This window comes from Trichosurus vulpecula, chromosome 4, assembly GCF_011100635.1.
Source record: "Trichosurus vulpecula isolate mTriVul1 chromosome 4, mTriVul1.pri, whole genome shotgun sequence".
In the NCBI taxonomy this organism is placed as follows: Eukaryota; Metazoa; Chordata; class Mammalia; order Diprotodontia; family Phalangeridae; genus Trichosurus; species Trichosurus vulpecula.
The window spans coordinates 480,036-503,905 of record NC_050576.1 but is presented as its reverse complement, the minus strand read 5'-3'; the positions used below and the strand labels follow the sequence as shown (position 1 = coordinate 503,905).

General features: G+C 45.9%; 1 protein-coding gene across 4 annotated transcripts in view; it reads left to right on the top strand.

The window, feature by feature from the left end:
* NEXN (nexilin F-actin binding protein) overlaps positions 1-23,870 on the top strand; it is a 52,165-nt gene that overhangs the window by 14,751 nt on the left and 13,544 nt on the right. For 2 of the 4 annotated variants that reach the window (XM_036753890.1, XM_036753891.1), the window contains exons 2-10: positions 10,066-10,146; positions 11,791-11,982; positions 12,195-12,270; positions 12,353-12,501; positions 17,147-17,188; positions 18,468-18,665; positions 18,768-18,944; positions 21,809-22,000; positions 23,305-23,502. In XM_036753890.1, coding sequence (XP_036609785.1) covers positions 10,120-10,146; positions 11,791-11,982; positions 12,195-12,270; positions 12,353-12,501; positions 17,147-17,188; positions 18,468-18,665; positions 18,768-18,944; positions 21,809-22,000; positions 23,305-23,502 — 1,251 coding nt within the window. In that variant the 5' untranslated portion in view covers positions 10,066-10,119. The remainder of the gene's footprint in view (positions 1-10,065; positions 10,147-11,790; positions 11,983-12,194; positions 12,271-12,352; positions 12,502-17,146; positions 17,189-18,467; positions 18,666-18,767; positions 18,945-21,808; positions 22,001-23,304; positions 23,503-23,870) is intronic. The other 2 variants (XM_036753892.1, XM_036753893.1) reach the window with 2 other exon arrangements.

The window sequence follows — 23,870 nt, the reverse complement described above, 5'->3', positions numbered from 1 at the left end:
TAGTTGCAAATTACTCTTCTGAATGGTTGGATCAGTTCACAACTCCACCAACAATGCACTAGTGTCCCAGTTTTCCCACATCCCCTCCAACATCCAATACTTTCCTTTTCTGTGATATTAGCCAATCTGACAGGTGCTGATTTTATTGTCCCATGCTGCCTCTCTTTGTATCTTGGACAAGATGCTGTAGATGGCTATTTAGCTGGAGTCAGAATGGAATGGGAAGAGGCGATTGGGCTGTAGGCACAGCCCTTTCTGGAAGCAATAATCCATGGCTTGGGGATGGCTACAAAAACCCAACTCTGAACATCAGAGCTCTCCCAGTGATGCTCTGTGGTGGTAACTCATTGGACAGAATGATCTCAGAAGAATCTAAATTTCAGGCGACTCAAAAGTGATTGAAAAACACCTGGGGGAGTAAGAAGGCTGTGGCATGTCCCCAACAGAGTTGGGACCTGCATTTGTTAGAAATGAAATCACCAGGGTCCCAAAAAGGAGAGATAGGATCCCAGCCACACTGCTCCAATGGCCTACATGAACTATGTTCACCAAGAAGGGGGAGTCCTCTCTCCATTTTACAGGCACAGAAACGGAGGCAGGCAGAGGTCAAATGACTTGCCCAGGGTCACACAACTAAGTTAGAGTCTGAGGCTAGATTGGAACTCTGGTCTTCCTGACTCCAGGCCCAGTATAAACTGTCCTGGGGTAGGAAGTCCTCAAGCTAAGGAAATCCTGGATCCACTGGGGTGAAGTGTCCCACTGAATCTTTTTGGAAAGGCTGGAGGAGCAGGCTGCCCTGACTTTGACAACATGTTGACCTAAACCTGTCACCTGCTAGCCTGGGCTGATTCTTGCCGTATTGGAGAGAGTCCTTGTGAAATGGAAGACAGCAAGGTTCGCTGGAGAGTTCTGCTTTGGGAAAGAACTTTGTCTCATGTTTCCTTTATGATCTTTTCATGATCTATCTAAAAACCCTAAGGGTAGGACTGACACATCAAAAAACCGGATGCTATGTGCAGTGTTCTATGGCCACTCTGCCTCTGTAAAGGAGCTGGGGAAGGTGTCTGTAGCTCTCCAACTCTTTAAATTTCACATGAATAGGGAGCTAACCTTGAAGCCCGGAAATGGAGGGTTCGAGTCCCCAGGTCAGTGGAGACTCTAGGTAGGTCACACCTTCTCACTTCTCTCAGCAACTCTCTGACTGTTGGTGGCACAGAAGGGGCCAGCATGGGCAGAGGAAACTTAACAGGTCTAGCCTTTATCCTCATGTGAATACACACCCTGGAAACTACTTCCTAGGAACCCAGCACTACTGCCTATGCTCTACTGGTACCAACAAGTCCTGGGGCCTGCTGGGAGGTCTTCGGCCAGAGCTCCATTTTATGATGAATCCCAGCCATGTCCACTACACTCACAGATGGACTCCGTTACCCTCCTTGGAGAGCCTCTCTTCCTAGCTCCCCTTTCTTTCTTGTCTTCTCTTTTAGACAGTAAGCCACAGTGAGCACTTAACACATACTTCATCTCTCTTGAGGAGTTAACATGGCAGAGTGGAAGTCAGGAAGCCCCAAGTTCAAATCTTGCCTGAGACATCTGTTAGCTGGGTGCCCCTGGTGGGCAGTCATTGGACTCCTCTGTGACCCAGCTTTCTCATCTTTAAATTGAGAAAGACCTAGTGATCTCCAAGTTACTTTTTCTGCTCTAAATCATGATCCTGCTTCTTACTGAATGCTACACACCAGTGAATCTAAGTGTTGGGGAGGCATCTCACACACCTCCACCCCCATTAATATCTCTCACCCTGATGCCTTTTTCTGATCCTGGTACTGAGCCTACCAATTCAGGGGTAAACTAGGCAGGGAGAAGGCCCAGTCCTGCTGCTGAATCAATCAACCCAAGGTGGTCATTCCAAAAAGCCTGGAATCAGTTTGGGAGGGACCATTGGAGGAATTCAGATGATGTGATGAGGAAATTGGGACTGGCCTATGTTTGTATCTGTCAGTGAAGGGACTCCAGCCAAAGGAAGGGAAGCTTCCTGAGGACTTTGGGGGTCAGGCCCCTGTGCTGGACCAGAAGGCAGGGAGTAGGAAAGAGGGTCCTGTTCTCCCAAGCCTACCGCGAGATGGCGTCATGGAGAACTCCCAAAGGAGGATTGGGACTTCCCTGGAAAGCAGCATCTGCATGTGAGTAGGCCTTGAATGGAGTAGCCCTGGAGGAGGGGCCATAGCATTACCCTTTCTTTAATCTTCCCCCTGCTGACATTCTTAAAGGACTGGATGTTCTTCTGCTCTGGAGTTCTCCACACGGTCTTAAAGAGACCCCAGAGATTCAGCGGAGCCTTCTCAGGCCCATTGCAGACCACAGAACTCCTTTCTGGCTCTTCCACTGTTCACTGAGCACAGCTAACAGCCCCCTGGCCATGGCAAAAAGAGACACAGAGCCCAGACATCTCAGAGCTGGATGGTCCTCAGAGGCATCCATCCGGCCCTGACCAATACCCTCTACAAAGGCCTCAAGAGGTCCCCTGCGGTGTCCTCATCTGACCTTGGCTGGACCACTTCCAGGGAGGGAGAGGCCCCTTCCTCTCCCTGCCAGGTACCTTGGGGCAGCTCTGATTGAGATTCACTGACATGGGGATGAAATCTGCCTCTTAACCTCTTTCTTTACTGGGGTCTTTTCCTGAACTGCTGGAGTGTAGATGGACTCGGGATGGGTCGGGAAGTGGAGCCCTGGAAGGCAGAGTGGCAGTCAGTCTACAAACATTAGTCGAGTGCTTGTTAAGTGCTAAGTGCCAGGTCCCAATACTTACAGCTAGAATAACAAAGAAAGCCTTCTTCCACCCACGAGGTCAGTGCCCGCAGCCTCACCTCACTCCGATGCCAAAAACACACATATGGGTCTCTGTGCTCAAGGAGGGGACACTCTAATGGAGGAGATGACCAGTAAATAAATATCCAGGCCCAGTTCCTTAATTCAAACCCTCTTGTGTGAATTGAACAAATTGCAAACTGCAGCCCTGAGCTGGCAAATTGACCTCAGGAGCTTGGGCTGGGAGCAGGTAGCCTGAGCCAGGTGATCAGAGCTTCCCAGGCTGGGAGGACAGAAGCAACCTCAGCCTCAGCACAGCTGGGAGCTTCTAAAGCCTGAGAATCCCCCCATTGTTGAAGCCCAGGAGCATCAGGGGTGATGGTGAGTTTGTGGATCCTCATTAGTGGGGTTTATCTGCATTGAGTCCTGGAGATGGCCAAGGTGGGAACTCCCTGAGGTCAGGGGACTGACCAACTGTGCACAGTAGGTACTTAATCCTAGCTTCCAGGGTTGAGCTGGAGGATCCAGTGTCCCCCCTCACACAGGGACCCTCCTTCTGTGGTCCCTTTCACTTGGGACTGGCCCCCTAGAGTTCTTGGTCCTGAGCTCCAGTGGGCCCTTCAACCTGTTGGCCTTTTCCACCTTATGCTCTGGCACTTCATATCTGGGGTCTTCTCCTCCTGCTCTGTTCCTGGCTCCCTAGCCAATGCTCAGTTCTTCAGAGATGGGATTCTCTATTCCACGGTTCCCAGGATTCCATCTCTGCTTGCAAAAGGAAGGCACCAAAGGGTCCCCTGTATTGGGTTCCCTCAATTTCCCCACAAGATCCAGCCATTCACAGGATGGGCTCCTTATAAGTAAACAAAGACATCCACGCTGATCCTTTAAAACCCTAGATTCATTCCCATCATTTGGGCTTTCTGGGTCACAGGGAGTTTCAGCTCCAAGTTCTTCATGAAGAGGAATGGTATGAACTAAACCTCTAGGCGACCCAGAGTAGAAGCTCCAGGAGGGCAGGGTCTGGCTTTCTCTGGTATTTGTTCCCTATGGTCTAGCACAGAACCTGGTAGACTCTTCATAAATGCTTGCTTATTGATTGAAGCAGTTAGTTAAAATGTTCTGTTCTCTGTGTAGATGCTGAGCAACACAGCATTTTGAAGATTCGTACCTTAAGTGGTTTTCTCTTGCCTTGTTCTATCCACAGTGACTTTTCAAGGTTGATTTCCCCTTCCTCCTCTTGCTGTACTCTTAGCCTGTCTCTCATTTACACTTGGCATCCTTTGTTCCCTTCAAGGCTTGGGCCAGCTGCCATCATTGGGTTAGGGTTAGGGTTAGGGTTAATCCTAACCCTAAATGCACTCCCCAGTTCCCTTGGTTGTGAGTGTGCCCCCTCATGTCTCTGAATCTTGGTCTTCTTTCTTGGGAGCCACTGGGGGCAAAATCTACTTGGGCCATCTCTCTTCTTCACCAGTGAGTCCCTTCCATGAAATTGCAGGAACATGGAAAGAGAGGCCAAAGAGACCAGTGAGATCCTCTGTAATTTTATGGATGAAGAACATGTGGGCACCTTGCTGCTAGGGAGGCTGAGGCTGCTAGGAGTTCTGAGGTGCACTGGAATGAAAGTCAACTGGTCCCACCCTGCTCCAATATGGCAGCCCCCAGGCTGCCTAAGGTCAGGAAGAAGAGCCAGTCACAGCTCTCATGCCAAGCCTTAGTGGCCACGGCCCTTCTGGCCTGGGCAGGAGAGGAAGGAAGGCCTGACCTCAAAACAAACCAAACATTTTGCATCTCAGACAGGCAGGTGAGTTAAGTGTCTGATGCAGGGAGTAGGGACAGCAGTAGAGGTGGCATTCAAACTCAGGCACCTGACTGAACCAGGGCCCTTTCCAAGTATTAAGTGCCCACAGTGGGCCAGGTTCTGAGCTAAGCATTGGGTATACAAAGAAAGACAAAAACCATACCTGCTCCCAGAGGGCTCCAAGAATCTTCAACAGAGAGAAAGTTGTTGCGGTTGTTCCCGTTACTGATTGGGTGTTTACGTAAAGACATCGTTGAATTGGAGGTGGGGGGGCAATCCCTAGACCTTGTCTCTTAGCCTCTCTCCCAGCCTTATACTGTAAAAATGGTGACTAGAAAAATGGGAGAAAGCCAAGAAAATACTCTCTGAAAATAATCATTTTTCAGTTTGTCCTCTCTTCTTATTCTCAAAATGGCAGAGAAAATTGTCAGTCAAGGTTTCTTTTGTGAAGATAAAAATGTCAAAGTTCTTGTTAACTTTTCAGCAGTGGACAACTCAGTGGGACTGGAATCCAGGTCTGTCATTCCCTGAGTAGCATGAGGAAGTAGTGTCCCTTCTCTGGGACTCAGTTCCTCTTCTGTAAAATTAGTAGGTTGGATTATATACTCAGGAAAGTCCCTTCTGGCTCTGAACTCTGACCTTATGGAGTCTCCCTCTCCCCCCACCTTCCAGGTTTCCCTGGCTTCCTTCCTTCCTTCCTTCCTTCCTTCCTTCCTTCCTTCCTTCCTTCCTTCCTTGCTTCCTTCCTTCCTCCCTCCCTCCCTTCCTTCCCTCTCTCCTCCTTTTTTTTTGTTTTTAATTTTTTTCCTTCCCTTTCTCCCTCTGAGGATGTGTTCTATGCATCTTGTTTGTAAATAGTTGTTTTCAAGTTTTTTCTTACATAAGAATGTACGCTCTTTGAAGACATAGTAGGAACTTAAATGATTGTTGACTCAAATAAGAAAAGATTCATTTGAAAAAGCTTAATTTACACCAATTAAAGGGTGCCATTTTATTTTAGCTTGACCCCCTATAATCAGGCTCTTATTTGACATTTTAAGTGAAGGGGACACGAGGTAGGTGCTTTATTCTCTAGACTATCCCTGACGGGCTCATTCTTCACTGTCAAACATCTCTGTGCTCATTATATCAGCTTTGAAGAAGTCTCATAAAAGTCGTCCCCACCCTCCCCGGCCAATTAATTCAGCTAAAATCATCAGTCCATGTGATGTCCATACGGGGAATCACATCACTTAACTCTAGCTCAGACTCCTCACAGCCCGTCACCTCCTGCCTTCTGTGCTGTTTTGGAGAGGCTTGCATATTTTAATATTTTAAAGCAGTGTAGGTTTCATATCAAGTAGGCTTAGTCCCCAGAGCAATTTGAAAAGTATCCTTAAAAAAATTAAAGAAGCGTGCTCATGTCTTGAAGCACCATGGTAGCAAGCGAGATGGGCTTTGTTCAACTGAGAAATTTAGATGGGGCTGTCTGGGACACTGCTGAGTGATTACGAACCAGCTTTCAAAGGGCAGGCTCTCCTTGGGGTCCCATTGGGCGCTTCATGAAGCACTGTTCTCTGCAACATCCCAAAAGAAGCAGGGGGTGTGGACAGTTCACCCCGACCCTGTAGCTGTTGAGGTCAAGGGGCAGCACGACTGGCAAGTGCAGAAACCAGGATCAAGGTCACCTGACCCAAAGGCTGAAGCTCTGCCCATCATCCGACGATTCCTGGTTTTGTTGTGGGTGGGGTCAGCCGCCCATGATCGTGTGATGACTGCCCACGGGGCGCTGGGTGAAATGGTCACTAGAAAACAAGCCTAAAAGGCGGCCCAAAGAAGATGGGAAAAGATGGAAAAAGTCAATGGTGGAGGGGCTGCGGAAAGGCAGGTTTGGGATCAGTCATTTGGGGCTAGGCTAGAGAAGTGATTGAATCCGGTTTGATGATCCCATCCTGGGACACCTGCCCCTTAGGAGATCGAAGACAGGAAGAAAAGACAAAGTATTTATAGCAGCGATATTGGAGCAGCAAACACAAAACTGGGGCGGGGGGAATAGATACGCATGGATCGGATAATAGCTCCAACAACTGCAGTCGTAACGGGATATTAGGTGCTAGAAGAAAGGATGACGGGGACTACAGACATAGCTTGGGCACTCAAATGAGAAAACTGAGGCTCAGGGAGAAGTGACTTATCCAAGGTCACCTGGAAAGTAAGTGATAGAGGCAGGTCTTGACTCCAAATCCTCTGACCCCTCTGGCACTGTGCGGCGGATGTCGGTGGCGCTGCCGCTGCCCCGGCTCCACATTCCAGAAGCTCAGAGATGGAAGCCAAGGGATTTCCGAGGTTGTCCAGTCTGTTCTGGCGTCTGTGGCTCCGGCTGCGGGCCGGGCACTGGCACTGCGCTGAAGCGGCCACTCTGTAGTCCCGCTCCCCAGGAGCCAACGCTCAGAAGGAACCTAGACGCTGAGCCCGGGGCGGCCGCTGCCTCCGCGCGGATCCGTCTTCGGGATTCCATGCGCGCTTTGCCTCTTGCCACGTCCATGGCGGTGGTCGCGTGCCTGGTTGTGTCGCACTGTGCTTTCGCTTCGCTTTAGGGTTTTTTGAACTTCCTTCCTTTCCTCCCTTAAGTCAGTAATTTGTTCTTCTAATGAATGGTGTTTAAACTCTTGATTCTGCTTGGTTACGCCGCTCCCGGGTCCCTCACCCATCCTCACCTGAGTTTTTCTCCAACCTCATTTCACAGATATGTGACTGAGGCTCATCGAGGGCTTCCCTGGAGTCGACATTCAACATAAAACCCCAGGTACCCTGGCTGCCCCTACTGATGAAAAAAAAAAAATAAAAAGGAAACAGACTCCAGAGAGTGTCTATGACCCCAACTTTGTAAAGAAAAGCAGTCCTAAAAGCCCACAGCCAGGGGCCAGGCTCCTCTCCAGAGAAGTGATGGGCCAGGGGTTTGGAATGGGGCATATGTTGTGAAACACGGTCAGGGTGTCAGTTGTTTTCCTTAATTACTCTTAGTTTTAAGAAAGGGTTTGACTGGGCCAGGGAATTGGCAAGTGACAGCAATATGAAGAAAAGTGTAGAAAAACAACGTGAAGAAAAAAACCAATAAAAGCCAAACTCCAAGGCATTAATCAAAGAATTCTACAGGGGGTCCTGACCTCAACTAACTTGAAAACTAATTGGGACATGAGACTAACCCACAAGACACAGAACAATCTAAGACCGTGTGGTGATGAGATGATATCACAAATGAACACTGGACTGGACAATGATATTTAATTTTTTATTGTTATTAGACAGCGAGAGGCATAGAGTGATACGGCACCCGTTTTTAAGTGTGTGTCATCGACTGGGTTCAAGTCTTCCCACAGACACCTTTGCGTTATATGATCCCATCACTTAACCTCTCAGTGATCTTGGTGACTGTCTTAGATTACACCTGTGGAGAAGGAGCCTATCGACATCACTGGAGGGATTTTCCTCACCTGGGAGGTCAGTAAAGCCTTTGGGCTTGTGTTTCTCTTCTGGAGAAGTAGCACCTCAGCCTCCCCACCCCCACCCCATCACACAGAAGACCAAGGCCGAGAGCCCATGGTCACAGAGGGGCTAGGAGGCAGAGTCACGAGGTGAAGCCGGGTCCTCCAAGACCACACCCTGTGCATACAAGATGTTAAGCTACAAGTCAGACCATGGTCAAGGGGGAGCGATCTCTTCCTAGCTGAGGAGTCTGGTGAAGGAGAAGGGAACTGCAGCGGAGGGCACTTATTAAGTGCTTCCTGTGTGCCGGGCAGCGCCCAAAGCACTTTGCAAACATTTTCTCTCTTGACCCTATGATTGTCCCCATTTCACAGTTGAGGAAACTGAGGCAAATGGGGCTTAAGCGACTCAACCAGGGTCACACAGGCAGTAAGTGTCAGAGGCTGGATTTGAACTCGTGTCTTCCTGACTCTGGGCCTCTGGCTGCCTGGTGTTTCCCATTTTTAGGGAAATATCAGTACAAGGGTGGCTGTCTCTTACATGCTCTGGGTCACTTGGTCTTGACCCACCTGTAGGGTGTTTTACGTTTACTCACGTGTGACTTGCCTTTGGTCAGCCATACTGTGCATGAGGTATTATTGAAATCCAGGCCCTGCTTCCTTTCCATTAGGCTCCATGGGGTCTGACATGGGGCTTCTGTAAGCCACTGTGAGGAACTACTGGCCTGTCAGATTTGTCTCATGAGCTCATGAGCTGCTAATAATACACACCCTATATTCGTGAGGAATTTTCTGGTGGAAATAAGAACCTTGAGATTCCCAGATACGATCACCAATCCTGCCTGTCAAGCCCTCATCCTGGAAATTTGACAGAAAAACACAGGGGTCATTCCGTGGCAATGGGCCTATTAATGTAGAATCCTAAAGCTGAATGAAGAATTTCTATTCATTTAAAGAATGAAGGTTTACACCACAAACCACAAAGTTTGCCTCCCCTATGCCCTAATATTTAGAGCATTAAAACAATGAAGAAACCAACTTTCATTTTGAATGGTGAGAACAATGGGTCAACTCTAAGATGAAAATCACTAGAGATAAATGGAAATTCCATTGTGGAAGAGAATGTGGAAGACGAAGTGAGGAAGGGCTGGAGCTCGAGGCTTGATCACCTGGGATGATGGAGCCCCGACAAAGCGCCATTGTCCTGGGCTGCCGTTGTGCCCATGGTGACCAGGATGAGGGGAGTCACAGTTTGTTTGTGATCTGCCCTGGTGAGAGCAGAGCTGGAGGGCTGTGCTCAGTTTGGGGAGGGCAGCGATTGTCACCTGGATCTGGTCCAGAGGAGGGCCCCCAGGATGTGGAGAAGACTCATACGCCATCATTCAAGCGCTGCTCCAAAGAACTGGGGATGCTGATCTGGAGAGGAGAAAGCCAAGAATTATGAGGGAAAGGGTGACAGTTATTTGCAGGATCCTGGCTGGCTGGCCAGCTGACTGAGTGCTTAGCTCTCACTCAAGTATGGGATGAGCGAGAGGCTTCTGTGGGTCCTTCCAATTCTGAGATCTTGTGGTTATGTGGTTCAGTAATTCCAGGGCTGTTGTATGGGAGAAGAGCTAAACTTTTACTGCTTTTTCCCAGAGGGAAAAGGGACAGACTTCCTCTGGCCATAAGGGAGAACTTTTCGGCCGTTAGAGTTGTTTAAAGTGGAGCAGGCTGCCTTCCAAGGCAGTGAGTTCCCCATCACTGCAGGTCCTGAAGTCGGACAAGGATGACCACGTCACAGAAAGTCATAATGCAGCAGGTTGGGCTGTCTGATCACTGAAGTTACTTCAGGCTCTCATATTTTGTAATTTGGTGGAATCCCTGCCTGTGTAGGATGAATAGGCTAGTCAGTGGGGGGAAAATAGTCAACTTTGCCTTCTATCAAACGGGCATAAATTTTATGCATTTGTGTCACATCCTCACAAAAATACTAAAAAGGACAAATTCTTTCAGGTGTCAAATCCTATCCACTCTCCATAATTGTTGCCAGAGCCAACTCCAGCAAACATGAATGACATTTCCCAAAAGGCTGAGGTAAGTCTCAGGTTTAAAAAGGAGGAGGCGTATGATTGACCCTCACTGGCACACCATAGTCCTGGGGCATGATTGACTCTGATATGGTTGGATAAGTTCAGCTTCACTGGCGCACCACAGTCCTGGTGTACTTCCTTAAGCTTCTGCATTAGTAACCACAATGTCCATACTCACAGTAGCTGGGATATGACCCTTGGTCCTCAAGGTCACCAGAGGACAAACTGGAATAGGTCTCACCAACATGCAAATGCCTTATAGACTGACCCAACAACGAACTTGGACTAAGCTTGGCTAAGAGTAGAGAGACTCCTGATGAGAAACTCGGCCATATATGGATGAACTCTGGCCACTTTTGAGTGGGGTTTATCATAGTCTGGTCCTAGAATTGGTGCCTCGGTTGATGATAATTTAGCTCCATTGGCGACATCAGCTTGGATGGGATGGCCAGAATTTACGAAGATGCTATTAGAACAAAAAAAAATGGCTCAATAAGCTTTCGAAATGATTTATTTCAGTTAATTGGGTGTGTTTCTGACTAAATGCAGAATAGTGCTAAGGATGACACAAGTCATGTAAATTCAGGAGTCTAAATCCAGCTGGGATCCAGGTTGACCTGAATTTTCTGTATAAAAAGCCTACGATTTTGCTCCATGGTTGGACACTTCATTCCCACATGGTAGCTCCTCCTCTTGGCAGCCACAGCATTTCTTTCCCCCGGCCACTGGCTACTGACCATGGCTATTGGGAAGCTGGGGTGGGAAGGGATGCAGCTACTGGCATATTAAATAAATGAAATAAACCTAAATTAGGAGAATTTTAAAAACAACAAATTAAATGTTCAATTCATTTTCCATGTCCATACATAAGCCTTGAAATACAAGTGGATAAATAAAATTCAAACTAGGGGATCACTACTTGTGTGGAATATGGTATGGGGGGAATGCCCAGGGCAGAGGTTCTCAGCCTCTTTTGTGTCATCGACACTCTGGCAGTCTGGGGCAGCCTTTAGACTCCTCCGAATAATGCTTTTAAAGGCAATCAAAAAGTCAAAGACACAGGATTGCAGAGCAAACCAGTTTTGCTGAAATACAGTTATTCAACTATTAGAAAACCAGAACACCTTCACGGACTCCCTGAAATCTCTCCATGGACAGACAAGGGACGGATGGATCCCAGGTTAAAAACCCCCGTTCTAGGGAGTCATGGGGGGCTAGGAGTTGAACCAACAGTACTACTAAAGTGCTAAGGCAAGTAGTGTCAAATCTTTCACGTGCCCTGCCTTTAGTGCTGTGCCAGGAGATGAAATGTAGATGGTCCTTAACTAAAGCAAATGAGATATCTCCTTTCTGGGTTTTAGTGGGCTTTGCCTGCATTGATTCCACCCGTCAAGGAACTCACACAAAGCTTTGTATCTGATTTTATTCTCATGAGAATTTAGCTTTAGTTACTTGTGTTTCTATTTGCTTTTTCCATCTGACCTTTAGAAGACACAAATTCAGTTACTGCCAGAGGAAACTGAGCTCCCAGACTCATAAAGATTTCCTGTTTTAATACGTTTTTCGTTACATTCATCTAATCGAATCTGTTCTTAATTTCTTTCCATCTTTTTAAAAACTTTCTTTTCTTTCTCTTCATCTAACAAAGATTCTGCTTTCCTCATCCAAACCTGTCCCCAAAACCTATGTGCCCAAACTTGGCAAGGGCGATGTCAAGGATAAATTTGAAGCCATGCAGAAAGCGAGGGAAGAAAGAACTGAGAGGAGATCTAGAGACGAGAAGCAAAGAAGAAAAGAACAATTTCTTAGAGAGAGAGAGTGGAACAGGAGAAAGCAGGAGGTTGTTGGATTCGCTGCTTTTTTTTTAACATTTAATTCAATGCAAAAGATTGTTCATGTTTTAAAGCATTATTGTTGACTAAAATGCATATGATGAACGTGCTTAATTTGTAAGCTAATTTTTGCATCATATATATAGTAAAAGAATTTTGTTCAATGTCGTGCCTTTGTTTGGAGATGCTCCTTCCAATGTACATTTATTTACCTGTCTAGATGAAAGAAATGCTTGCTTCCGATGAGGAGGAGGAGATGTCTAAAGTAGAAAAAGCTTATGTCCCAAAGCTAACAGGTAAGGAATTGAAAGAATCAGTTGCTACGGAATTGTAAAATAAGAAGGCAAAGAGACTAAACAAATTCTCCTCTATTCATAGGAACTGTTAAGGGCAAATTTGAAGAAATGGAAAAACAAAGACAAGAGGAGCAAAGGAAAAGAACTGAGGAGGAAAGAAAGCGCAGAATTGAACAAGATTTATTAGAAAAGAGGAAAATCCAGCGAGAATTAGCAAAGCGCGCTGAGCAGGTCCGTGGACTCCAGATCCTGGGGCTTGGAGGGTGGGGGCCAGGATAGGACGAGGGATGGGTGGGATGGGGAGTTGGGGCAAGGTGAGGAAAAGCTAACTTGGGTCTGGACCTAAATGGCAATGTCACTCTCGTTGAGGGCGTACCTGGGCAGCCGTAAGATGCTGGTGTTTGAAGTGGCATCAGCACCTGAGCAGCAGCCACACTCCAAAGGGAGGCAGGATGCTCTGGGTCATCCTGACACCTGGAAGAAGGGTGGCAGAGGTCGGTGTGGGCCTGTATGCTTTCTCAGAGCTTAGTGTGGGCATGGTGCTCAAAGGCAGCTGCCGGCTCTGCCACAGGGTCCATGAGCCGCTCCTCGTCCTGGGAAGCATGCTTCCATGTTCCCACGCTCCCTCCATGTTCCCTGGGTGTCTTCAAGAGAGACAGGCAACACTTAACACAGTGATGATGCCCAGGGAATAACTGGTGATTGAAATCATAAGTGCCAGCCCTTGATTAGACCATATTTAAGTGATCAAATGAATGTCCAACCGTGATTCCAGAGGACAGAAAATGCAGCCTGTGCCTCACCTCCTAAAAGACAGCCAAGGAGCTCTGGGCAGAGTGAGACACAAGAGTGTGTGAATTTGTTTTGCTTGACTACTCATTTGTTATAGGGGAAGACTTTTTTTTTAGAGGGGAACAGGGTTCCCTTCCCCCAAAAGAAAAGAGGGTCGTTGAAGCTCTCAAAAACCCGGAGAAGAAAGTTGAGAGGGAGCCACAAACAAGCCAAATAGCTTTAAAATTCATGTATTGAATTTGCTCTGGTCTTTCAAAAACAGCAAGCCATATGTACTTGGGATTTATGGTTTCGTGTATAAGCCTCCTTCTGTTTCTTCTCATATATGGAAATATTCACATTTCAATTCATGTTACAACCCAACCCCTCCTCTCCCTGATGAGATACTGCATAGAAAAGAACTCTTATTAGGCTATTCTTAGCTTATGTGGCAAAGATTTTTCCTGTTTTATTGGGCATGGGAAGGCAGAGGCCTAGGATTAGGATCGCCATCCGGGATCTTTTCTGTAGAGCCCAGTATCATGTGTAGAGCTAACAAATGCTTGTTGCATTGGTCCTTCCTGGACAAGTCATGACAGCCTAACCACATGTCCTGTCTCACCTCTGAACAGCCAGAGCCTTTGCCCTGAGCAGGGGAGCCTGGCAGCATTAGCAGAAGGGCCAAGGATCTGGCCAACTAGCTTCAAGAGCTCACCTTTTCCAAAGGATGCAGAAGGTTTGAAGTGAGTGTCCCCCATTACTGCATTTTATCAAGATGATAGCTACTCATCAGTTCACACAAAATTGAAATGCAAAAAAGACATTGCTTTCATTTTTAGTCTCAAGACTAGGCCTCTTCTGCCTTGATGGCCTCTCTGGTTAGGAAAGTAACGGTGGCAGAAGAAACCCAGGCCAAATCAAATTCACTTGGCCTTGCCTTGGAAATTGCCACTGTCCTTTCAAGGGAGGGTGTCTGCCAGAAACCAGGAAACGGGACCAACTTCCCTCATCTGGCCAGTTTTACAGCTCCTCAGTGGGTGGAACCTGGTCAATATTGTCCTCAGCTGGCAATCAGGCTGTGCTTCTGCTTAACAAGTGTGTCTGAAGGTCTGCAGACCTCTGGGAGGTGTGCGGTAGCAGAGTTCTCCGCCTCATTTTGCAGAGGAGGAAGCAGGTGCAGCAGGCTGAGGGATGTAGAAGGGGTTTGACAGGGGTTCCCCAGTATTGCAAGGGCTGCCGCATGGTAGAAGGACTGGACCTGGCAGCCTTGGGGCTCTGCCTGGCAGTCTGCGAGCAAAGGCTGGAGGGCCGCTCGCTTGTCATAGAGGGCTTTTTTGTACAGGTTGGACGAGATGATCTCAAGGTCTCTTCTGACTCAGAGTCTGCTTCAGGCTCACAGCTGTTGTCCGAGCTAAGGCTGGACGCTGGATCTCCTGACTCCACCGTGAGTCAGGGCCTTTGTTTTACTGGCTCGAACTGTAGTTCAGGACCCCTGGGGACTGATAGAGCTCCTGGGGTGACTTGGATAGGGATGAACTGAGGGCACACTGGACAGAAGCAGTCTCTTCTGCGTTCTGAGGCCTCCTGGCTTTGAAAAGAAAGGCAGCAATGCCCTGTGGCCCAAGGACTTTGAGAAGCGCATGTTCAGGTAGACGTGGGGGGCGGGCTGAGGAAGGACAGTGCAGGGTCAAGTGGGACACTGGCATGGAGGGCTCCTGAGCTAGGATGTGCCGCAGCAGCCTCTCAGGCTGGAAAGCAGGATCGAGGATTAGGAGTCCCTCCCCAACCCCCACCTCTTCTGAGGCACAGAATAGGTGAGCGATTGCCATCTGTCCTTCCTGACTCCAAGTCTTAAGGCACCTTGGAGCTTGTTACAGTCTACAGTTTTGTAGATGAAGAAACAGGGGTGAGGTCGTGCAGGCACTGAGGGACACAAGGAGGACTTGAATTCAGGGTCTTCAAGTCCAAGTATAGAAAGAATTCTTTCCATTGCATGCAGTGCCATGAAAAAAGTCTAAGGACATGTGGAAGTTAAAGTAAAAATAATTATATTATGTAAATATATAAAGTCAGGTTTTAAGATTTAATTTGAAAAAAAATTAAAAATTAAATAATTAAAAATTAAGATTTAATTTGAAAATGATTTTTCTATTCCATTTTAAATGATTTAGTATCATTTGTAAGATATAGGGGTAATTGCATGATATGTATTTGTGGAAGATATTTTTTGCATGAATGAAGCAACATTTATAAAGTACTTATGTATGTCAGGTAGTCTGCTAAGCACTGGGGGTACAAATACAAGTAACTCAGACAGCTCTGTTCTCATAGGAGGAGATAATGCAAGGAAGGGCCTTCCAGAAACGCTGTGGTCTAGCCAAAGACCAACAAAATTGATTGAATGTTACCTGGTTAATCTGAAGATTAGCCTGAGGAGTAAGGTTACATATAGTGGGTTGGAAGAAAAGAACAAAGGCTGAGAAACCAAAGGATGTGAAGAACCGGTAATTTGGAAGGGAGACTCTGCCCCTTGCCTGAGGCATCTTTTTACATTTCCCAGTGTTATAGTAACTGAACTACTGCACAGACCAGATTGGTGCTGACATAGCCGCCTTGTTGGTAAAAACTCACTGACTCTTTAAAACACCCACTTCATTGGGCTATAGAAGAAGAGTTGGGAACAACTGGCAGAAGCTGCCATGGAGCAAATTCAGGCTCCATGTTATGAAAAACCTCCGAATAATAACAGTGGCCAAGCTTGTGCAGGGGCGGGAACGCTTATAAATCGAGGGTCGGGGAGGAACTGGGCATGTGCTGCCAGGACTTGGAAGACAGGAGGATACATGCTATAGGGCAGAAGGGAGGAGCAACTCTTGTTCTGCTTGGTCACAGGGACGGGAGGAGTGAAAGTCCCCAGGCGTGATAGAATTTAGAGGAGAGGAGGAAATGCTTCCTAGAAATTAATTAGCAATGCAAGTGGAACGGCTGTTTCTGGAGGTGGCCGTGGTTCCTTCACTGGATGTCTGCAAGTGCAGGCTGGGTGGCCACTGGTCAGGGTTAAGGTATAGGCTGGACCACATGACCTTGGAGGTACCTTCTGATTCTGACATTCTACCATTCTGTGATAAAGTCCCTAAGAATTTATTTAATAAGTAACTTAGTTGAATTCCTGGTAAGAGCTGAGTTAGTGGATAACTACCCCATCTGCTGTCCAGGGAGCAAATTGTTTCCAAATTATTACTTTATAAAACTAAATACCAAACCCCTTCTCCCTCCAAAGCCCTCTGCCTCTCCCAGCCTCCCTGTCTCTTCATTGTCCTCCTGGAATAGCAGGGCGATGTTGTATTATTTAAGCCAATTTTGTCTTTTTCTTCACTACAAATTGAATATTGGGGTTGATCCATTCAATAATTATGTCTTTTGTGGGTCATGCCGAAATCTAGCCCCTCCCCATGCCTCCTTGTTCCCCCTGTTCGGATCAGGTCAATGTGGCAGGGGCCCTGAATCAATGTTGTGTCCAGGAACCTTCCACTTTTAAAGGAATTATATGAATGAGTTCCCACTGAGGGGGGTTCTGTTGATGATTTGGTTGTACACATCCAGCATTAAAACTCTTCAAAGACTGGTTTCTCTTTTCTCATGGGGGGGTCAAGGGGAGTTGATATGGAAGGGTGTATGTGTGGCCATTTCAGTTTAAACTAACAAAATTGTTCGTTGCTGCTTCTAATTCCACTGAGCGGTTAGGAGAATTAGACCCACTGTTCCATTTCCAGAACTCTATAAAGGTAGGCTTTGATAGTATCTTAAAGTGTTGGTTCCAGTTAATGTTAATAACAGGAAAACTAAAGTGTTTTTTAAAAAATTCGTGGCTAAATCTAATAACGTTAACATCCAGTTACAAAGTATCAATTTGACTTGCTGGTTACAGTTTGAACAGCAGCTCATCAGCCTAGTGGATGAACATCAAAAACAACATTTCCAAAATCTCACATTTGAAAATTTCCTGCAAGTATTTTCTTTTATTTGATTATTTTTCAATTGTATGTTTGAAAGCCGAAGTTAAAGCACCAGCAGAATGTAATGATATGAAATTCTCCTTCAATAGATTGAGGACATAAGCAATACGGGAACTGAATCAGCATCAGAGGTAAACACACATTTCTTTCAATGAAACATTCACCTAAAATTATCTGATTCATGAATTTTCTCTTTTTAATGAAAGAAAAATAGGTAAGAAGGGCACTTTTGTTGACGAAATACTTCACCAAGTAAGACCACAGTTTTGCATTTTTGCATCTATAGTCAAATATTATGATGATGGAAAAGTTTTTTTTTCCTTTTGTGGCTACATCTAAAACATCACTTGGCCTCAATTATAAATGCACTGCCTCAGATCCTTGGTTTGAAGTATGCCTCCCCAAAGAAGTGTCTTGCAAATGAGCCACGACCTGCTACATTTTAGATGATTTCCAATTGAATATTTGAAAGATACTGGCTTCCCTTTGATCCCTCATCCTGTTTATGGAGCATGCCCTAGAGAAAGGTGAATTGGCACTCCGGTTCTCCTGCACTATTAAACAGCCCTGTGTGTTTGCATCTCACGCAGTGGAAGTTCACCAACCACCCACTATTGGATACCCATTCCTTTCCATCCAATACAGAAAATCAACATTCTAACAAACAATTTGATGGTGTTCCCCAGACTGTAGAGGCACAGAGCTGAGAAACTTTATTTTAAGGGTATGTATTTGGGCTGCCCATCCCCCTGTATTAGATTAAAAAAAATTCAGGGGCAAAACCAGATGGTATGGAAGGAACTAATTTAGATGAAAGGAAAACCATTTTTTAAAAACCTATTTTTAAGTAGCAAAAGGCATATTTATAACATAGGATATTTGTTCATGGTAAATCATCTGGAAATATTTTGTGTCTCTTCATAGTAAGAATAACCATTTATGAACGACTTTAGAATGTGGGCCTGCCAGATCTAATCTTAACACATTAGGGAAATGCTTGTTTAAGCTCTTTAAGTCGCCATCAAATTGGTTCCCAGCCCATTCACTACCAGGACAATCTCTTCTGGGCCATCAGTGCATGTCTTTTCTTGAAGCTCTAGACTGATCGTTGCTCACCCCATTAGCAACATCTCTGTTCGTTTGCAAGTCTGATGAACACCCGGGAGTGGATTTCAATAAGATAAAAACTAACACGCACACAGCTTAAGAGCATTGATGCATTTGCTGTTGATAACTGGTGAGAAAAAACAAACCAAAAAAAAAAAAAACAACAACAACCAAAAACCTCTTTTTCTTCTTGTTACTGTTTAATAAAACCAGGAGGTAACCGATCTGAGATAGCGGTAAGTCCCGGTGAATCTCAGACGTTGCGTAGGAAGAAGCATTCTAACAACCAATTTTATGCACTAGGAAGGAGATGATTCTCTGCTTGTGACAGTGGTGCCTGTAAAATCCCACAAAACACCTGGAAAAATGCAAAAGAGTTTTGAGGACCTGGAAAGAGAACGTGAGGAACAAGAAAGGTGCAGACTGGAAGAGGAGAAGAGAATCCGCTATGAAGAACAAAGACGGTCCCTCAAGGAAGCGAAATGCCTTTCCCTTGTGATGGTGAGTGTGTCCTATTCTAGGACAGCAACCAAAGTGGCTCAAAACCCACCAAGTGTGCTCTCTTAGGGGACTAATAGGAGCTCTTGACCAACTCTTTCTTAGGATGAGGAAGCAGAGAGCCAAGGCACAAAGGAGTCTCTTTCTCCTGGAAAGCTGAAATTCACTTTTGAAGAAATGGAGAAAGAGAGACAAGAAAAGAGGAAGAGGCAAGCTGCGGAGGAGGCGCGACAGCGCCTGGAGGAGGAAAGACGGGCGTTCGAAGAAGCCCGGCAGCAAATGGTAATCTGGGGAATCTCGATCTGGAAGAATGATGCCCCTTCCTATAAATGTAAAAAACTGTCTCTTTTAGAAATTTCTATTTGGAAAGACCTAATGACAGTTGTTTTAAATTTCATATTATAGTATTCAGAATATAGCAACTAAAATATTTTGAAGTCTCATTAAAAATTCAGTATTATAAATTAACCTAAATGAAAATATCGTTCCCCTTCTGAATTGCTTGTTGCCCAAGAGGTGCAAGATATTTTTAAGTCCGGTACAGAACTGGGTCTTGGTATTCTTAAGTCGCTCTAAGAAGATGTCACAGTATGGCAGTATGGCTGACGATTAGCCCTTCCTCCCAACCTCCTCCCCCCATGGAACACAGGTACAGTAGTAACTTTTCCTTTCTTTTTCCCCAACTTTTTTAAAACAAGGTAGTAGCTTTTTTCTATCCACTACTGAATAGTTTCCTTACTTATCTGTGTCCTGGGTTCTAAGGCAATCCAGGGGGACATTCTGGTATTTATTCACAAGGGACTAAAAATGAAATATTGCCCTCATTAATTAATCAATCTGTTCAGAGTCTCCACCATGGTTTATAAAAACAGAAGAAATGTCTTTTCCCATAAGCCTTTGCTCCTCTATTAGTATCAAATCTCAGTTTCATAAGTGTAGACAAACTTTTGTGTTCCTGAACTATATAATTTTTTAATATTATAATGCAAAACCTATTCAATTATTTCAACAATGTATCAGCTGTGAGGAAGGTCACAGCAGAATCACCACTAGCTATGGCACTAAAGACCCTTCCCCAGACATAGCAGCCTGATTTCTACTGGCACCGTTTAGATCTCTCAGTTCAGTCAGTCAGTCAGTCAGTAAATACTTATTAAGTGCCTACTGTGTGTCAGGCACTGGGCTAAATTCTGGGGATACAAAGAAAGGACAAAAAGAAAAGCCAGCCTCTACTCTCTTTAGAAGGTCACAGTCTAATAGGGGAGAGAACATGCAAGCAACTAGGTATAAATAAGCTCCGTGCAGGACAAATAGGCAGTATGCACTAGATGAAAGGCACTGACATTAAGATCAGAAAAGCTTCTTATAGAAGGTGGGATTTTAGCTGGGACTTGAAGAAAGCCAGGAGGTGGACAAGAGGAGAGAGAGAATTCTAAGCATGGGGGGCAGCCAGAGGGAATGTGCCTGGAGTCAGCAGATGGAGTGTCCAAGGAGGCCAGTGTTCCCTGGAACACAGAGTACATGGGGGTAAGGTGTAAGAAGATTGGAAAGGTTATAAAGGTGAAACTTACATTCTTTGGCAAAAGATTGGATATGAGAGTGAGAGACAATGGGGACTGGGAGTTGGCACCTAGGTTGTGAGCATAGTGAGTGGGGGTAGGGGGTTGCCCACTACAATAAGAGGAAAGTTAGGAAGAAGGGAGGGTTTGTGGGAGAAGAGGCTCAGTGTTGGATGTGTTGAGTGGCCATCTAGCTCAAGATGTCTGAAAGGCAGTTGGAGATGTGAGACTGGAGATCAGCTGCGAAGATGGGGCTGGATAGGTAGATTTGAGGATCTTTAGCATAGAGATGATCATGGAATCCATGGGAGCTGATGAGAGCACCCAGTCAGACAACACAAAGGACAGGGTCTGGGATAGAGCTTTACAGAACACCCACAATGAGTGGGTGTGGCCTGCATGAAGATCTAGCAAAGGATCTGGCACTGAGAAGGAGTGGTCAGATAGGGAGGAGAGCTAGGAAAGGGTAAGGTCATGATGTCCTGGAGAAAGGCTGCAGAGAGGTCCAGAAGGATGAGGACTGGAAAGAGGCCACTGGATTTGGCAGTGAAGAGATTGTTGGCAACTTTGGGGGCAGCAGTTTCTGTTGAGTGAGGAAGACAAAAGCTGAACTGTCCAAGGCTAAGAAGAGAGGAGATGAAGTGGGAGAGTCTCTTCACAAAATAAAAGTTACCCTTGGGGCTCTCACAGCATCTCCTCAGAATCTTGGCAGTTAACTAGCTTCACTTCTCAAAATGTTTTCTTTCTCCTTTCTCTGTCTCAGTCAGGAGGCTGGCTCCCTCTCTCCTCAATGGTAATTAAACTGCCACTGTCCCCTCTTAGAACAGCATTGGTGTGCCTCGTCTGTGGGAGGTGCTATTGAAATGGGGGAATGGTACAAAAGAGGAAAAATCAACCCTGCCCTTTTTGATCATCAATTTAAAATACAGGTAGAAAACTGAGGCAAAGCCCAGAACTCATTACTTATGGCCCAGCTTCTAAAGAAAATACTCCAATACATCACCTCCTTGGTGATGCCCTTTTCTCCTGAGGAGACAGTTTTTCCAAGGTCTTGCCATCAAACATTTATACCTTCTCAAGATAAACCTCTCAGCTGGTCCTCTGAGGACAGTCCCAGTAGGAGATCCTTGGGGCCACGTCAAAGGCCTGCTTCTGGGCCTCGTCATGGTAGGGAGGCTCTAGCTTCTGGGAATTGCCCTAGAGTGAGCAGGAGGGAGACCTTTCTATAACATGAATAAATTTTCTCATTTAGTGATTTTGTAAGGTCTGAGAGGTAGTGAAGACTGGCCTTGGACTCAGCCTGGGTTGATGTCCCATGACACTCCCTGGTTGTATGATTGCAGGTAAGGCTTTCACCTCTTGGTGCCACCAGGTGATTCTCTAAGTTACAAAGCAGTGGTCAGTTGTCATTGATGGAGAGAGCTTCCACACTGGGAGTTCCTTGCCTTCCTGAAATCAAGGGTCAGAACCCTGTGTCACCTCTAACCTTTCCCCTCATCCCTAGGACGTTCTTCTAAAGGATGTCTGAGGTCTGAGTTCCTTCACGTTTGATGCCTATTTTTAAATGTAGATCTTTGCCCTGGGCAGGTCAATGAAGAGGAGGGCAGCCATGAAATGGAAAATTCTCTTCGAGAATCTCATCGCCCTGGGAAACTCAAGCTCAGCTTTGAAGACATAGAAAGGCAAAGAAGAGAAGAGGAGAAGAGGAAAGCTGAGGAAGAAGCCAGGAGGCGAATAGAAGAAGAAAAGAGGGCTTTCGCAGAAGCTAGGAAGAGCATGGTGAGCAATGGGTCTGGCCAGAGAGGGGGGCTCAGGGCACACCCCTGGGATGTTTGGAATTACTGAGACAAGAGGCAGAGAGAGGGCCGGAAAGGCATATTCCAGAGGCAGAAACCAGCCCCTTTTAGATCTTGCCAAGGGTCTGAGGACCTTCTTAGCTCCAGTTGTTACCTTCTCAGTTCAGGAGGAAGCTTGTGTGTGTGTGTGTGTGTGTGTGTGTGTGTGTGTGTGTGTGCAAGGTGGTCTGTGAACTTAACCATACTATCATTTCCATGTAAAAACGTGTTCCAAGAGTGTTTGAAACTGAGCTGGTTTTAGAAACCAACTTACAAAGAGACCTGTGGATTGGGAACACAATGGTCTACAAAATTAGTGAATGGTTATGAAAAAGTTAGCTCCAAGGGACTGGCCTCACCAACCCCTTTGATAAACAAAAACCAAAGACTGCTCCTACTTCAGAACTTGATTAGAGTCCAATTGATGTATCTTGGAGTTTGTTGTCCTGACCACCTATACCTTAATGGGACAAAATTGTAGAACTGAAAGGCATTGTGAGGGCTTTCCACAGTCCAACTTTCCTGTGTCTCTGACAGTTCTCTTTCACATTCTTTTGAAAAACTCAATTTTGAAAATCCTTGATATAAAGGAACCCCCTCATTTCTAACCCGACAACTCAAATTTATTTACTTCCCCCTTGCCCCTTCATTTGGGTAGTGCAGTCCTCGATGTCCTCTCTCTTTGCAGTTATCCTGAAAGCTCCCAGGAATATGAATTCAGAAACAAAATGTTTCTCCTTCGTCTTCTCTAATTGTCTCTTTCTTGGGGTGTGGTGGGGGGCAAGAAGGGGTGTCAGGAGAAGTGATTTATTTGGAGATGGCAGAAGTTGAGCTTGAATTGGTCTTAGTGGCCCCAAAGTTGGTTTTCCCACCACAACACCACGTGTGCCTCTCAGTGATCTTTATCTTTTTCAAAATGCCTCCACCCACTTTAGGCCCTTCCAACCTTATACTCTCCGATCCTGTGATCTTGCCTTGTCCTCAAAGTAAATCTACAAGGTAGGCAGAGCAAACATTGTTGAATCCATCTTAGAGATGAGGAAGGAAAGGCACCCTGCATGTCAAATGTACATCCTGGGTTATGTAGCTAGAATTCAGACCTTCTGGCTTCCGGTCACCCCAAGGCTCTTTAAACCTCCAAATCCCAATGCTTTAGGTAAACATCTTACTTTTAGCATGCACATCATTATAGTTAAGTCTCCCCTTTTTGATGGGTCTACAAAAACAGTAAATAATTATTTTCAACAGGTCCTAGACGGTGATTCTCCAGAGATCTACAAAACAGTCTCACAAGAATCCCTTATGCCAGGGAAACTAGAAATTAATTTCGAGGAGTTATTGAAACAAAAAATGGAAGAAGAAAAGAGACGGACTGAAGAGGAACGGAAGCATAAACTGGAGATGGAGAAACAGGAATTTGAACAACTGAGACAAGAAATGGGGCAGGTAAGCATTTAGCATGAAGACTTTTTTGAAACAAGAATGTGCCATCTCTAGGCATCAAACAGGTGGTAGGCATCTGCTTGTAGTTGAGAGAGCTCAGCATTAGTCCAGGGGCCAGGGCTCCAGTCCTTTCTCTGACGTGTCCAGCATTTGCTGTGAGACCGTGAGTGAGTCATGACCTATCTGAGCCTTGATTACCTCATGTGGAAAACGACTGTCAAATCTACCTTCTGATACATGGATGACACCATGAATTTTGAGCACTCACCACTTCAAAGGGCTATGATAATGGCGACTGCCATTGGCAGGAAAGTGCCCTAGATGGAGAGCATCAGTGGGGCTGCTGGGAGGACCCTGAAAGGGCTCTCTTG